This window comes from Chlamydotis macqueenii, chromosome 1 (genome assembly GCF_036417535.1).
Source record: "Chlamydotis macqueenii isolate bChlMac1 chromosome 1, bChlMac1.mat, whole genome shotgun sequence".
Lineage (NCBI taxonomy): Eukaryota > Metazoa > Chordata > Aves > Otidiformes > Otididae > Chlamydotis > Chlamydotis macqueenii.
This window is the reverse complement of record NC_141556.1, coordinates 11,234,845-11,251,707: the sequence shown is the minus strand read 5'-3', so window position 1 is coordinate 11,251,707 and position 16,863 is coordinate 11,234,845. Positions and strand designations below refer to the sequence as shown.

Sequence of the window (16,863 nt, the reverse complement as noted above, 5' to 3'; positions counted from 1 at the left end):
TAAGACCTATTAAAATGTCTGTGAAAACCTCAAAAGAAAATAATTAAAAGCTCATACTTGAATGCCATTTTCCATAACCACACAAGTACAAGACTGCAAAGTAAGCTTCTCATTCTCCTGTTAAAGACAGTCTATTCTATATAGCACTTTCAGTTCTGCATATTACATTCTATCCTGCATAGTGGAAATGATTAAGGAACATGACTGTGATTTCTTGGAGATATGACAGAGCAAGTTTTAGCCTTTTCTTTGACACTAATCAGGATTTTGAATTCAAGTCACTACGTAGCGACTGGGGTATTTTCTGTTTGTTTCTCACCAGAATACTCATCCCTTACCTGAAAGAGGAGTTTTCTTCCTTTTTGTTAAAATTGAAATATTTTTTGAAAATGCTATAAAAAAAGGCCTTCTTAATTACATGTAATAATTCTTATTCTTGATAAGATTTCTCAAACAGTCCTCCTCCATCTCAGGTACTGCTGTTTTCTCCTAAAAAACAACCCTTCCTTACAATGTCTGCAGTAATCTCTAATACTTTATGTTTAAGTTGCACAGGGTTTCTACTTGCTTAAGTGAAGTTTACAGTACATCTACACATATGCTTTCTCATTTCCCATTTCATATCTCTTTCCTCTGTTATGCTTCTTAAACTTATAAACACGTATTTCTTGTTATGTGAATGGACTGTAACTTTGTTTCTTGAAATTTTTACTTCCTTCTTAACCTGTTGTGTGTTTAGGCTGCTGCACACATACATCTTGTGCTACCATCTGTTTGTTTCAGCTGTTCCCTTATTCTCATGCCTACTACAGTGATTCCCATTCTGTAACTTCTCCCTTTGAAGCTCAGTATAAAGTCTCCTGCATATTTCTGTCTGCTTTTTCCACCAGTGCATCAGCAACGCTTTTCATTCAAAGATGTCCCATCCCATCTGAAACAATTCCATCTACTAATGGACTAATGCTCAACTAATGCTCAACACTCATCTAACAGTTGGCGTAAGCAGTATTTAGAAACTAAGATATCTATTAAGTTTTAGAGTCACTTAATAATAGTGAATTCTTTTTAAAAATATATTTGGTTGTGATAGCTTAGCTACATTACTTATTCTATTAAGTGGACAAATTCTGCAGTTTCTTCCTAGAAAGCTGCACTTGTGTACTAATGTTGCAAAGCTAACCATTGAAAAACTCTAGACTCCATGAACACACAAATGTCAGAATCGTGACTGGGTAATTTTATAGAAAATGGTAATACATCATTTTACAGAAAATGGGTAATTTTGTAGAAAAGTATCTCTTAATCATCATAATCATACTATTTTTTTCTAATTGTGTCCAGTTTTGCTTCTCTATCTGCAGAAACTGATTCTTAACTTTCAAATTTTCTTCACTCTTATTTTTTAAATGAATGTTATTTGTGAGTCTCTCTTACGTGGTACTTATAGCAGAATAAGTTACACCTTCTCTGGCTATAGCTGCACTTATTACAGTTCATTCTTATTTACTTACGGCACTTCCTTCAATAAACAGTGCAAGTATATAAAAGTTATTTATAACTTTGATTATATAGGTTCATGCAGATAAAACAATATGATGTGAGATACAATTCCTGATTATCTTGTAGCAGATTAGGAAAATATGTTATTCTAGAAGATGCAAAGAACGGTTAGCTTTATTCCTGAATTTTAAGGAGGCATTAATTGAAAATCTAGAAGAAAGAAGTAAAAAGATCTCCTGAGTGAAAGATCAAGAAGTCATTTCTATTTTGAGGAAAAGAAGGTATGACAGCAGTCAAACAAGGATAAAGGGACAGACTTCCACAAACTCAGAGAACTAGCTAGCTGAGTATTGTGGGAAGATAATCTAAAGAATAAAGGATTACAAGAAAATGGGCAATTCATGAAAATAAATACATTAAACATACAAGAAGAAACTGCCTAGTGCAATGTAAGATTAAAAATACTTAGAAAATAAAACAGAGAATCTGAGGTTGAGGGTTACATGTAAAAATTAGCAGTTAGGGAAAAAAAAAAAGATTCAGAGCAAAGCAAAAAACAAATACAATAATACAATGCAGTTCCAAAAAGACAAGTTCTGTTCTATGGCATATTTACCTAAGTTCTGCATGGAAAAAAAAGTCAGTTAAAATATTCTCTTGAACCATTGAAGTTTGTCTAACTGTTCAAGAGTGTACTTTAAGAAAGGTAGAGGTAACATGTCATTATACTCAATAGGGATAATAATAAAGAATTGAAAGAATTTGAGATATAACTTAGGAGAATTTGAAAGAAATTAGTTTGTTTAATTGAAAAGCCAAACATTGAAAAGAAAAGTTGGATGAGGGTGACAACATATAAATGATTGCCTAAAATGTAAGATGAAATTATGATGAGAATTAATTGTTCTCTGTAACAAATGGAAAATGAAAAGAAAATCCATCTAAGCTGACATTGCCTTAACGAAATCTAGGGAAAGCTTTCTAAGCAGCTAAGTGTTGAAACAGAAAAACGTAAATACCTAAGGAAGCCGTGGAATTGGATACTTTAAAGAAGAGGTTACATAAACATCATCAGGCATGGCCTAGGTATTAAATTGCTCATTGCACAAAGTCCCAGTCCCCTAATTCTTGAATTACAGAAGAATACAATCAACTCAGATGGCATTTCACTGCAATCTTGAATTCATAAGAATGAATGCACAGTTAATACATAGGGAGACTGAGACAGGATAAACCTTCTGACGTCTAACCTCAACCTGTTATGCCATATGTAGCATTTTCTTTGCATAAATAAGTAAAATGCAGTGTGACTCTCTTGCTTTCAACACAAAACAAACATAATGTGCTTTCTATATTAAATTATATCTTAACCTTGATGCCTTGATTAATAATTTTATGCTATCTGCAGCATCAACCTCTACGTGACACTCTGAATAAACCACTATTAAAGCAGTGGTTTGGAATTGAAAATTAACAAAAATAGAAGTATCAAATAGCTCCCTCCATGCCAAATTTGAAAGAAACAAGCTGCCACTTGGCTTTTATGTAACAGATATGCATTATTCTAACACAACCGATAAGGTTACTTTTCAACAAAGCTATATTAAAACTTTCATTAGCCTTCTTCAGTTCTCAACACCACCACATGGATTTTTACCTTGCACAGCAGATAAAAATGCCACGTGGTAACCCAGACACATTCATGTTCAGAATGAAACAGCAGCCTAAAAAGAAACTCAGTACCAACACATATGTGTGTGTGGACACATGCATCTTCTGCATGCAGATCTTCTTTGTAAAATAAACCTTCCTCCGTGCTTTCTGCTGCATCTCCTAAACTTGCAGCAATCTTGCCCAGCAAACTACTGTACACGGATAGAACAGCATGAGAGATGTGTCAGTTGAAGGGAAAAGTACGTGAAAAAGGGACAATGGATACAACTTCCTTATTGCAGCCTTTAAGAAAAATCTTACAAATAACATTATATAGTCTAGAGGTATAAGGGATCAGTGAAAGACAGTGTGGGAAAGGCTGTGGCAGACTGCTGTAATCCAAAAGCATTGTCAGGGCATGGGCACATGGCAGCAGTATGTCAGCTTAGAAGATGATTGCTGAAAGGGCAATATATAGACATTTTTTTAAAAAAGAATATCCTAAAAATCACTGTACTCTGATTCCTAGTGGGGGAATAGGGATTCACACACCATCAGGTAACCGTGGTTCAAAATTTACATTTATGGCAAAAAATGTGTGCCCATATAGTACTGAAAAAAAAACTGGAAAAAAAAAGTTATTACATGGATTTACACACTGCTGATATGGAATATTTAAATTCATTAATTTAGTGGCATTAATCTATGTTAGGAATCTGGAAGCTGAGACAGTGGATAGGCTTCAAGCTCTTCATTAATAAGTGGAGCTAAGAAAGAGGTAAAAAACTGATAATTTGCCTTAAGAATAAGATATTTCTTCAGTGAGCACTCTAATAACATGGTTTCCACTTTTACTTTGAAAGAAAAGCAAACGGATTGTGGAATTTCTGAGTACTGACCCAAGTTTCACCCAGAATATTTTAGCTTTACCAGCTGTGCGTGTCACAGTACATATACAATCTATTAAAATTAACAGCTGGAAGATGACACACTCTTAAGACAGAAGTGATTAAGGAAGGAACCAGTGAGTCAGTTTAACCAGTTAGCTGGAGATTTCTTCTACATGGGATTTCCTGTACATCACTCCAAGAAAATTCACAGCACAGGGGACTATCAGGAGGAACAAGAAATATCTCAGCGTCTGGTCATCTAAAGATCACAGAAAGCTAATTGAGAGAAGGCCAGAGAACAATCTACAATCCAGAAAGCTTAAAAATTGGCTTAAAATTTATCTATCGAACTATACTACATGTCATTCAGATATAAACCAGAATTTTGCTTTCTTCAACCCTTAATTTAATTACTTTATGCTATACTGTGTGTCACAAGTCTGTCACACACACAGAAATGCAAGAACTGTTGGGGTACACTTTCACAGCTGTTAAGCTCTATTTGAAGTTGATATTAGTGTTGAGAAAGATGCTGTTTCTATTTTTGACTCTATGGGTAACTTTAGAAAGTTAACTTAATTCTGTCTAACATCTGATGAGAATCCCATGGCTACTTCAAGTGGAAATGTCATGGGCTTTTTCAGTGGTCATGTGTAGTCAGGATTAACACTTTCAGCCTCACCTAGAACGATTCACACACAATTGCCTAGATTAACAGTTTACTTTTTAATTTTACTGACTGCAGAATAACAGATTCAAACCAATGAAGAAAATGGTTCCCTCCTTTGGTAACAACGTTTTGGGGCTTTTTTTTGTTTTGTTTTAGAATAAAGTTTTGAAAGTGCTTTCTCATAGATATTTCATTTTATCATTCTACTGACGTGCTGAATGTATCAAATTTGGAAGAAGTCACTGCCAGTCATAAGCTTCACAGTGGAGTTACAGCAAGCTGGAGCCTCCTCCCATAGGACCTCTATCACTGTAGCAGTTCTGTGCCCACCAGATACAGACACTTTTAATGGAACTCAGTTATTGGAAAACTTCTCTGCATACCATTTCCTCACAAATGATATTGACAGAAAAATCCACACAAAATGAGGTTGTATTAATCATGGCAGATAATTCTGTGGGAATGAGACACAAGATTCACCTTATGGTTCTCCTCCTACCTGAGGGGTCAGATCATCTTAGCTGTGTGGGTCAGATCAATCCATCTATCAGCCTAGGAAATTTCAAACAACTGAAAGTGCAGGATGTATATTTAAGGTCTCTTCCTACTCATGTAAGCTGAGCAATCTTTCAAAACACAGATTTCAGGGTGCACAATCTGCCCTGAAGAGTTGTAGTTAGCTTTCTATTTTTAACCTGGATTAAAAATTCTCAAGATGGAGAACACCTACTTGGCCTCCATTTCAATTAAATTTATATTACTATATTAAGTGAAGCCATCTGTAGTATGAATGAGAATACCACCCCCATTCCTAAAATTTAGCACATGTGTGGTATTTCACACATTTAATGTGAGTGTCCCAAATGTCACCATAAAAGATAAACATGCTAGTTTTTAAATATCAGGCACAGCATGTAGTTGCAATCTGTGGCAATAAAATCTGGCTTTATAAAGGGAAAAAGGCATGCAAAGGTGAAATATGACTGTGGTTTTTCCACTTCAAACAGATGAAAACTAGGAATGTTCCTCCTCAAAACTGTGTTACATAAGTTTTATAATAACCCTCATATTCATACTGTAAATGATTTGTAAAGACAGGAAAATATTTTACATATATCTGTATGCTATATCAAACACATTAAAGCTTTTAATTTAATAGGACAATTTTGCAGCCTCTACATTCCAGGCTGCTCTTTTAGCAGTTTCCAATTTTTTATTGTATTATTTTTCTTCTTAACTTGAAGGTTGCACTAAGGGCACTGCAAACAAGTGTACTAAGTGTACTAAGTCATATCATCTGTTGGGTCAAAACTTATTGAAGCTTCTTTCATGCCAAGGAATTACAGAGTAACCGACATGAAGAAGAAAATACTTTTAGAGCTGAAGCAATTTTATATCAGAAAGATGAAAACAAGGATTAATAGATTTGAATGAATGGTCTTTTGTTTTTACAAGGGGGAAAAAAAAACCCAGTAGGTTGACAACACATTGTACCTATGATAGGAAGTGACTGGCTGTGATACAAGAAAATAAAGATTCATATTTTATATACGATATGCAAAAGACAAAGGAAACTGTTCCGACAAATGCAGAGCAGACAAGAAAAGACATCAGCTGATATATATTTATACTATGAAGTGCTACTACGGTAAAACACTAAAAATGTTTTAACACCTTACTCACATTTAATAGTCTCTCTACAGATGTTAATTATAAAATTGGTCTTACATTCAAGGGGCTATTTGTGAAATAAATTATAAATTAACTACACTAAAGACAATAGAATCTAGATCCACATATCTTTAAATATTTCATCATTTAATACATGAAAGCAGCCTACTATGCAATTTAAGAAGGTAGCACTATGTTTGTGACTGTGACTTTATGAAATTAAAAGTATATGTGCATTTTTCACATTAGAATGTGTCTGCCAATTATGTTATTATACTCTACTGGATTGAGACTAACATTAAAGTACACAGAGAGGGAACAACAAGAGAGCTCACATCCATCATTCTGGAATCAAGTGTAGTCTTACTAAGGAGAGCATGACCACAAGTGTATGTTGTATTAGTCTTATTTTAAAAAATATGAGAATAATATGAAAGATTGTCAGGGGATTTCATTATGATTCCTAAAAACGAATTTACTAGTTCAATCTCATTAGAAGTTTTTCAACCATAAATTTATCTTCAGCACCACAAGGATTGTTACTGATTGAAAACTATACGGAGAAAGCAAATGGTTCTTCAAACCACACCTGCAAAAACTTTCTTAGTATTTCTTGTATTTCTAGTGTCACCTTGGAGAAAACTGCTAAGGGATGCCATCTAGCAACCCAATACTTTATTAGACAAGTAACAAAATATAAGTACTTATATTTTGTAAGATTTGAATTTGTAGATACATGGAACTTAATCAAGTGTAGGAAATTTGTCTTGCATTGCATATGCATTGCATTTAACTATATAAGAAAATATACTTAAATAATCAGAAATCCATATAGTGACCATGATCATCATTATAAATTTGTTGAATACAATAAAGCCCCGAAACCCTCATTCACCAGAGGAAACAAGAAAGTGAGAGTGTACTGTATTACATATAACAGTATACACCAAACCAAACCAAACCTTGGCAGTGCAAATTTACAGTACTAAAGGATGCAGTAAAGTAATCATTCTAAATTAGTACATCCTACCTCGTTTATTACACTTCATATATTAATCAATGAGCATGATGTAAGACCATAAATCTCAGTGCTACAAATCTGTTTTGTTGTTTGGACTGAATCTTTTACTATACTTTCATCCTAACATTGCAAATTAAAAGGAAAATAATAAGAAATTAATCATACATCTTCCCCCTTACGCATCCATTTCCTTTAGCTGATGGTTTTGACTTTTGCTGTAACACAATAAAAGCTATCAAGTACAAATTTCAATAGGAATCTCTGCAGATATTTTCAGAATACAGTCATGTGTGCCACACAAGTTGCTATGATTTCAGTTCTTCCTTCTAATTGTCAGTTTAAAAAGTACTTTCAGCTTAGACACAAATATTAACTAAACCCCACCATATAATTGTATGTGAAATACTATTATAACGCAGACAAAAAATGATTATTCAAGGTCATGAAGTCCACCACTGGTTGAGATGGAAAATGTGTCTTGTATTTCTAGTTCTCCTTTTCAAGGCATTAATTCAAATATATGAGGATTTCCAACAAAATATTTCCATTGCTCTATAAATAACCATCCATGGCAACTGTTGCAGTGTCTTGGCGAATTGTGATCTAACTTCTAGCTGTTTTTTTTAAAAAACAAAACAAAACAAAAAACCCCACAAAAACTAGGTATAGGCACATACCCAAACACTAGAAAAAGTAAATTATTAGCTGTAGTTTGAACATAGCTGATATTTAACTTTTATTTAGAAAATGATAAATCTTCTAAATATAATGGTTTACACTACAGTGTAGTAGGAGACAATTTACAAAGCTAATTTCTTTCACTCACACGCATACACACACACACATTCATGCATTTTTACATCTGCAAGTATGCAAAAGCCAGACCAGAAGCTTGATTAGATTCAAAAAATTAAATCTATTCTGAGCAACACAACTCATTCAGTGATTCTCGTGTCAAGTCCATAATTCTGGTTGGACCACAGAACAAATTTCACCAACAGAAAGCCATCCCACTCCTAGCTAAGACATTCAAATGTATAATTAACCTCACTGGGAAAAACATGTGGGTTTGTTCCTTTCCAAGTCTATTCAGATTCAGATTCTAACCTTGAGATGTAGTTTTGCCTTTGCCTGATGAACAACAAAACCACACAAAAAAAATATTCACAGTGAGGAGATACACGTATATCTCATATCATTTAGCAACCTGTGTTTCCAATTGATAATGTGAGGATTACACTAATACAAGAAAAATGCCAACAAAAAGTTGAATTCTTTAAGTCTTATGGGATACTTTTATACTGCTTGACATCAATGAAACATAAAGTGTAAAATATTAAATATACTTTGTGGTCTTTTCAAATAAATGTTATGGATTGAGAAAGCTTTAAGTGCCCTAAGCTTCAATACTAATATGTTCTTTAAAAGTGCTTTATACACATCCCAAAAATGTTTTCACTTCCATATTTAAATGTTCCTTTTAGTGCTGTTGTATTTTATGTACTAAAATTTTCATATATTACTTACTTTTTTGTCTTCATTGTATTTATGAAAAATTTCTTGTGCTCTTTCTTCACCACCATCCGTAAATAACATAATAATCTTATTGCAGTTAGCTCTAGAGACACTGTGCTGTAGGACATATAAAAAGATTTTTTAAATTTCAGGCTATGAGGAATAACAACTGTTATATTTAATGAACTTCATATCAACATGCTTACTACTTTAACATGGTAATGGCAAAACTTCCAAAGTCTTTCAGGCTTTAATTCAATAGCTCTTTCTGAATAAAAAACATAATATAGTATAATAAAATAAAACAAACCAAACCAAAATATTTTTTCTATTCCGTAAGAGTTAAATACGACTCATCTCAGAACTGGCCCAACGTAGAGGAATGGGGATCTGGTGATTCCTCTCATCTTCACCAACACAAGGAAAGCTCTTCAACTCATACCCATCACATCAAACCCACAGTATTCCTCTGCAGATGTTCTGCATGAGACTGGCACAGTGAGCACCTCTAAATTCTCTTTTCTCATCTTTACTTTTTCTCTTGTCCTTACTGTCCTTCTGGAAATTTGGGAAAAATGACCCTCTAATCAATATTCTTTTTACTTCTGCTGGACTCCTAATCACAGGAACTATCAAGCTCACTGACCACTTAAATGAAAACTCTGATAATTCAGGCATTTAGGCATTTTACATCTAAAAAACTGTACCTTACAAACTTTTTGCATTTGCTATGTTTGTCATATTTTCTTAAATTAAGCTTGATCTTCCACTTCTTTAATTCTTGTTTCTTACTTTTTTTTTTTTTTTTTTAATACATAGAATTGTAGAATCACAGAATCACAGAATAGTTAGGGTTGGAAGGGACTTTCAAAGGTCATCTAGTCCAAACCCCCTGCAAGGAGCAGGGACATCTTCAACTAGATCAGGTTGCTCAGAGCCTCATCCAACCTGGCCTTGAATGTTTCTAGAGATGGGGCATCAGCCACCACTCTGGGCAACCTGTTTCAGTGTTCTACCACCCTCAATGTAAAAATTTTTTCCTAATATCCAATCTAAATCTACCCCCCTCTATTTTAAAACAATTACCCCTCATCCTATCACAACGGGCCCTACTGAAGAGTCTCTCCCCATCTTTCTTGTAGGCCCCCTTGAGGTACTGGAAGGCTGCTATAAGGTCTCCCCAGAGCCTCCTCTTCTCCAAGCTGAACAGCCCCAACTCTCTCAGCCTGTCCTCATAAGAGAGGTGCTCCAGCCCTTTTATCATCTTCGTGGCCCTCCTCTGGACCTTCTCCAACTGGTCCATGTCCTTCTTAAGTTGGGGGCTCCAGAACTGGACACAGTACTCCAGGTGGGGTCTCACCAGGGCAGAGTAGAGGGGCAGAATGACCTCCCTCGACCTGCTGGCCACGCTTCTCTTGATGCAGCCCAGGATGTGTTTGGCTTTGGAATGAATAGCTAACCTTTAGAAAAGTCTTTTAGAATGAAGTTTACATAATATATTGCAGTCAAGATATGTCTGCCTAGAGTATTGAGATGTCTTCATCACCTACTTTTCTGATTAGATTGCAACTCAGAGATGAAGAACTGAACATTTTTCATTATTTCTGGAGAGCAAACCTGGAATAGAGAGAATTGAGAACAGGCCCCTCTGACTCCTAATTCAGCAGTCAAAGTAACTAGTAAAGCCACTGAGAAAAATGCAAAGGAATACAAACATTGTTCCACAGCCAGAACAACAGAGAGATTAATATGAATTTTGGCTCCTTATGAAAGTTGCTAAAGGCTCCTCCTTTGGCATTCATCTTCTTTCCTTATTCCCTAAAAGTTAAGAATCTAGTTTAAATGAACTGATCGTGAATTTTAAAGCCACTGTTCCTTGTCCTGTGTTGCATACAAATGGTCCAAGTCAGACACATCTTGGTAGTTCCGAGTAGTTGGATGTGACAGAGCAAAACCCTTAAAGATTCAGTAAAATAAATTCAACTTCCCCTTCCAGAAGCCTGGATTTTGCTGTATGAATTTACTATACAGTCAGGAAAAGAAATAGGAGGGTCACCCTTAAAAAGTGCCTAGTTCTCTCTTGCTTTAGTCTTGGTGACTAGACAGTGACTAACTTTCACCTGGCTGGTCAGGTGAGATGAACCCACTCCCTTTTATAACTTTTCATCCTACTCTCCGATTCCTTTTCTTTTGTAATAGACACCAAACCACCAAAGTCAGCCCTCAAACATCAGACAATAATCCTCAGTATTGCAGCTCCACAGTTCTACAATGCTCCCTATTTTCAATCACTATATTAATAGAAGAATAATTATTACTCAGAGGTTATTCTGGTATTGGTAGCTCACTATTCAATGAGTAACTACTTATTTAATAATTTGGAAAAAAAACAAGTCCAAATATTTTCTTACATGTAACAACAAATAAGAAAACCTTGAAATCAATACATTCTCTCCAATCTCATTAGCACATTGTGTTTCATTTGGAGTTAAATAATTTATGACTCTTTTTTTGCTTGTGAAATATTACCTACAAGATACTGCTTTGGGCTGCAATCTTTTCGATATTAAAAAAATTAATAAAAGTAGAGCTGGATACTTCATAAATAAACAAACTTACCTACATTTACAGTGATTTAATATACAGGCCAAAACAAAATCGGAGGGAAACCAAAGAGATGACAGGGAAGGCGACCAAAGCCTGCTCATATTATAAAATCTTCCTATTGATTTTAAAATGAGTGCTATTATGAACAAAGTGAACTTCAGCTAATATTTGTTTTAACTGACTAAATCAGGATTTTTCTAGCAGCTTACTTACCATATACTTATACAGTATCAGAAAAATGCTGTGTTTTCTCTTTATCTCCTTGTACTTACAGAAGGGCATTTACTTACATTACACTGTATAAATGCTACAGTCATGTCATGGAAAAAAAAAATCCAAGATTTTAGCCACCAAACAATATTGGAAATCTAAACGTGAAAAAGATCAAATCATATGATATTTTCCCACCGTAAAAGCTCTGCATCCTGATGAACTTAACACATCAATCTCTTACAAGGGACAACGAGGAAGGCAGAATTGCTTTTACAGTGCAACTTTTTTTTTCCCCATTTGCACAAGGATGGAGAAATACTGACTCAGGGAGTGAATATAAGCGATTTTGCAAAGCTGATGCAGTAATTTCATCATTTTTTCTGAGCAGCTTGCCTCAGCATTCCAACTCATGGCTCTGCCCTCCCATCATATCCCTAAACCACAGAATACATGTTGGAACTGAATCTACATATTCATTTTTAGCTCTCTTTTGCACTTGATAAAGGCCTTCGCTTTGTTTTGTTTTTTTTTCTTTTTCTTTCAAACAAGGAAAAAATATCCATTATATACTCTGCCTAAAATAACTTTTGTTTTATCTAAGTTTCAGATCTGTAAAATTAACTAATTAAATGGCAGGTTGGGATTGTACCTTGTGACATGACACTTTAAGAATGCATTTTTCATTATGAGTTTCATGTCACTGAGGAAGGAAAACACAAACCAAATAAAAAATCAACTTCTTGAGATTATTTCAAGTTTTTTTTTTTTTGACACATCGTAGATGCTATGGTATGGCGAGATCCTGAATTTCTGAAGCTGAAGTATTATTGTTTTCAAAGAAATAAGTTAATATAACAACAAATAATGGGAAAATACTGCATAAAAAATGATGGAATACAGATTATTGATAATCACTTAAATTAGTATGTTGAAAAAAAAATGTCTATTTCCATCTAGCAACACATCAGACAGTAAGTTTTTCAGAGCACAAGTGAAATATTACTTTGATATTCAGGAAAATTGTTTGAAATAACTGTCATCCACAAACAGTACCCACAAAATTATTATGAAAATTTGAGCTGTTAAAAAATTATTCAATTTCCATGGACTTTAAAGCAATTGGACTATTTGAATTCATAAAAATACAACTGCAGACTATCTCAAAGCAGATTTTTATTATTTGTTCAAGTCTGTATTATATAATCTTATTATATCGTCTTGTCACCAGAATCTAGCACTAACTCTATTGCCAGCCCTTTACTTTTCCTGCCAAATGGATTCACCACTATCTGGAGAGGATGTCTGTATTTCTATAACCCAGTGCAACCTCTTAATTTCCCTTAATATTGCATGAAGCTAATCATACCTCTTCCCTCACTTACAAGAGAGAGAGTTCCACTATGAGACTGACCTCCAGTTATTTTTTTAAGCATTTTTTTTTATTCCAACAAAAAAGTTCCTTTTGAGATTTCTCCTGCATTCAGGTCTTCTTAAAACTGTCTGTACACAAAGTACAGGTGCCGCACGAAATGTAATACATAGTGTTAATCAAATATAAGTGTTATAGGCAACATATCTGGCAAAATTTCTTGCATCCTCCTGGTTCTCTCTTCATGAAATGGCAACAGATGCAGAAAAAGGGGAAAAGCCCTTCAGTCTGGGGTAAAAAAGTCCAATAGCCTTTAAAATACTGTTTGCAGTTTTACACAACTATCAGCAGAGGGCACCCAATCATTTCCCCATCAAACTCCGGTAATCTAAATAGTGATCTACTGAGAAAATATCCTTGAAAACACAGTATTTTCTTTTCCTCCATCAAAATTTAACAAAGTTAGAAATTGTTCAACCAGCTCTAGCCTACGCTGTATATACAATGGTAGGGAAGTGCCTTGAAGGCCAGAATATGGTAGATTAGTGTAAACAGTTAAAGATTTGTACACTGAAAGACATCACTGATATATTAAAAAAAAAAAGTAATAAAAAGAATACACTTAATATTTGTTAAACTAGATCTTTAACCGTTGTTAATTGGTATAGCTTTATTTATACTAACGTGAAGATACAACATGCAGTCTTTATGACGGTGAAAAGTAGAAAATATTTTTAAAAAAACTACACAAAGAATTTTAAAAATGCTAATAAAATCTCAACATTTGTAGTAAGTGGGAAACATTACTACTCAGAAAGCGAGTGCTTGAGTGCAAATTAGAAAGTATGCTGTAATTAAAACATGGAAATAATGCATTTAAATTTTGAGGAAATTATTATTTTTATACATGAGAAACAGAAAGGAATTAGAATACTCTCAGGTGCCTAATATTTCTCTGTTCACTAAGTCATTTGCTCCCCTCTGTCCTGTTCAAGCCATAGTAAACTATTTATGACTTATGATAAGTATGAAATTGTAGGTTACCTAAACATTGCTAAGAGACACCATTGTAAAATTGAAATAATAACACCATAATATAGAGCCTTCCATTTTAAAACTACCTGCAAATCAACCACTCCTACGCCGATGTGCCAACTGAGAATCACATGTTAAATGAAAAACTAGTTAAATGAATGAAGTAAAAACAGTATAGCACATTGAAAACCAAATTTATTTCCAATGTTAGCAATCTACTGGGGAATCTGCAAAGAAAAATAAACCAGTATCGTTGAGATAAATTCACTTGCTAAACAAAGGTTTGCACTTCTACCACTTAATTACATAACAGAGGAGCATGTAGTGGCCATCTGAAAATTCAAGTTCTCCTTCTTCACTTTAGAACAAAGAGAAGTGACTTTTGTACTTACATTTAGCAGCTGTTCAAAAGCATAGCTAAAGCCTTTCTTGTAATCTGTAATTCCTTTAGCAGAAATTTTATAGACAGCTTCTTTCAGCTTCTTCTTGTTCCTCACATTAGCTTGGACAAGATGATTAAAGCAACTGACATTCTGAGCATTATTGTTAAACTGTAAAATAAATAGAAACAGTATTGAAGATGGTTAATTCTCCTTTCTAGGTACTGTAGTAGTAAAGGCTAATGTTTTCTTGATCCATGAGATAAAGCATATCACACCTGGATTTTCATTTCCACTACATTGAGAATGCCCATCAGTGTCTGGAGATTTCAAAACTGGGCAATAAATACATTTTTTAAAAAGTATTTGGTGCTTCACTCTTTGTTGCAATCCAAAAAACTACTATAGTGGAAAAATTCCCACAAATTTTTTTTCAAGTTCATATAATAAAATCAAACTGAAAAATGCAAAGTTAGGGAAATAAAAAACATGGGGAAGTACTTATTTTACTTTTTTTTAATCACTGAACATATTGGTTGAATTATCAGATGACTTCCATACTGCACGTATTAGTCTGCCATTTTGCAGTGAAACTTGGAGATCATAATCAATTAATACATACATTTTACAGAAAACAAAATACACTCTTGGGACAAAGGAAGCACATGAGAGTATAGCTGTAAACAGGAGGATATTGTTAATAATAATACAAATTTTTCTATTGAGAATTCATGTATTTGTGCTCTCTTACCCACATATCCATAAAAAACTACTCCCTGAAAAATTAATTTATATGAGATTATGACATTGTTTAAAAAGATACATAGAAATTCTTTTTTTGTGCAAAATGCCGTCTGCACAAGTAAAATCAGCTTATTATCTCTTTAAAATTTGTCTCTGTATAAATATATCTATCTATCTATCTATCTATCTATCTATCTATGCTGATAGAGAGAGAGGGATGCAGAAACAGGTCTCACTTTTTAGCTACCTCTGTGTCTATCTACCTAAAGTCAAAGATGGGACTTACCTTAAAAAATGCTGCAGCACATATGATTCTAGCTGTAATCTTGAATGCAAGTGCATATTACTATAAATAACCTGCATTTAACTCCATTTGAATGAAAATCTTTTAACTACAATACAGTGATTTTTATTTAAGATATTCTTGACTAATATTACTAAAACTATCATTGTGGCCAATTTTTAAACTGTTTTATCTATCCAGATTTCTTGTGTGAGCTTTTTTCTCACTGGCAAATAAGATTTAAAAAAAATTCTGTAAAACTCCATCTCAGTAAAGGCACTAAGATCCAGACCTCCTAATTTATGTTTCAGCTGAAACCAGATTATTATGCCTCTTCCTGATTAAGGGTCTTCAATAAAAGTAAGTGTAAACGTAATTTTATGCTGCCAATCTGGTGCAAAGCCTTAAAATAACTTAAAAACCAGTCCTTGTTGGCTTAAGTCTCAATACTGTAGAGAAGACAGGGTAAATAAGGTCATATATGTCAATAACTGCTCAGATAACTTGGATGTCTAAAATAAATCACTAAGAACCAGGCAAAAAGTACAGAGAGAGAACTGCTATAAGCAGCACTGCTGCTATCAACTTGGACTGCAATTGTAGGACACTTACAGCAAACAGAAATTAAAATGAGGAAGTGAATGATAATATCAAACCATTTTTAATAATGCATAATAATTCAATTCCAATTAATAGGATGCTTTTCCATGCCCTGGAATCAGATGCATACAGATGCATGCTCTCTGCCCTTAGGACCAACCAAAATGTGAACTACCAGTAATTTTTATCAAACATCCACTTTAATCAATAAGACTTCTGATATGGAATTAGTAGGAGCAAATGTATAACAGCAAATACAGTACAGCTTATGGCAAAGATGAGTGACAAAGGAATCAGCCTTAGTAGAAGGCTTGGCCTAATCAGTTCCAGATCTTTCTTGAAAATAGCCACACAGCTGCAACTGTGGGGTTTTGGGCTGTGAGCAAATCTGGGCACTATTATGAGAGTGTTTGCTGTGCTGGATTCTGAATTATGGCTCCACAAGTAATCTCTTTTTCTCTCAAAAAGGTTGTGTCAAAGTGCACCATGAACTAGACACTCTGAAGCATAGATTTGTCTACCTCATCTGCTAATATCCTTATTTACCACAAGCCACAGCTGCACTGTGACTGGTGGCTTGTGGTTTGGAAAGCAGATTATGATCTGCTTTCTAAACAAAAAATCCCACTATTTTGATTTTGAGCACTAAGTAGTTCACCACTGATCTAATAGCTTATCATCTTCATATTGTATTTATTTTTCTAGGGAGCTT

At 34.2% G+C, this 16,863-nt stretch overlaps 1 protein-coding gene across 3 annotated transcripts in view; it reads right to left on the bottom strand.

Annotated features, from left to right (window-relative positions):
- CACNA2D1 (calcium voltage-gated channel auxiliary subunit alpha2delta 1) overlaps positions 1–16,863 on the bottom strand; it is a 405,284-nt gene that overhangs the window by 70,762 nt on the left and 317,659 nt on the right. For all 3 annotated transcript variants that reach the window (XM_086745696.1, XM_086745707.1, XM_086745713.1), the window contains exons 11-12: positions 14,537–14,695; positions 8,933–9,037 (exon numbers count right to left, since the gene is read on the bottom strand). In XM_086745696.1, coding sequence (XP_086601822.1) covers positions 8,933–9,037; positions 14,537–14,695 — 264 coding nt within the window. The remainder of the gene's footprint in view (positions 1–8,932; positions 9,038–14,536; positions 14,696–16,863) is intronic.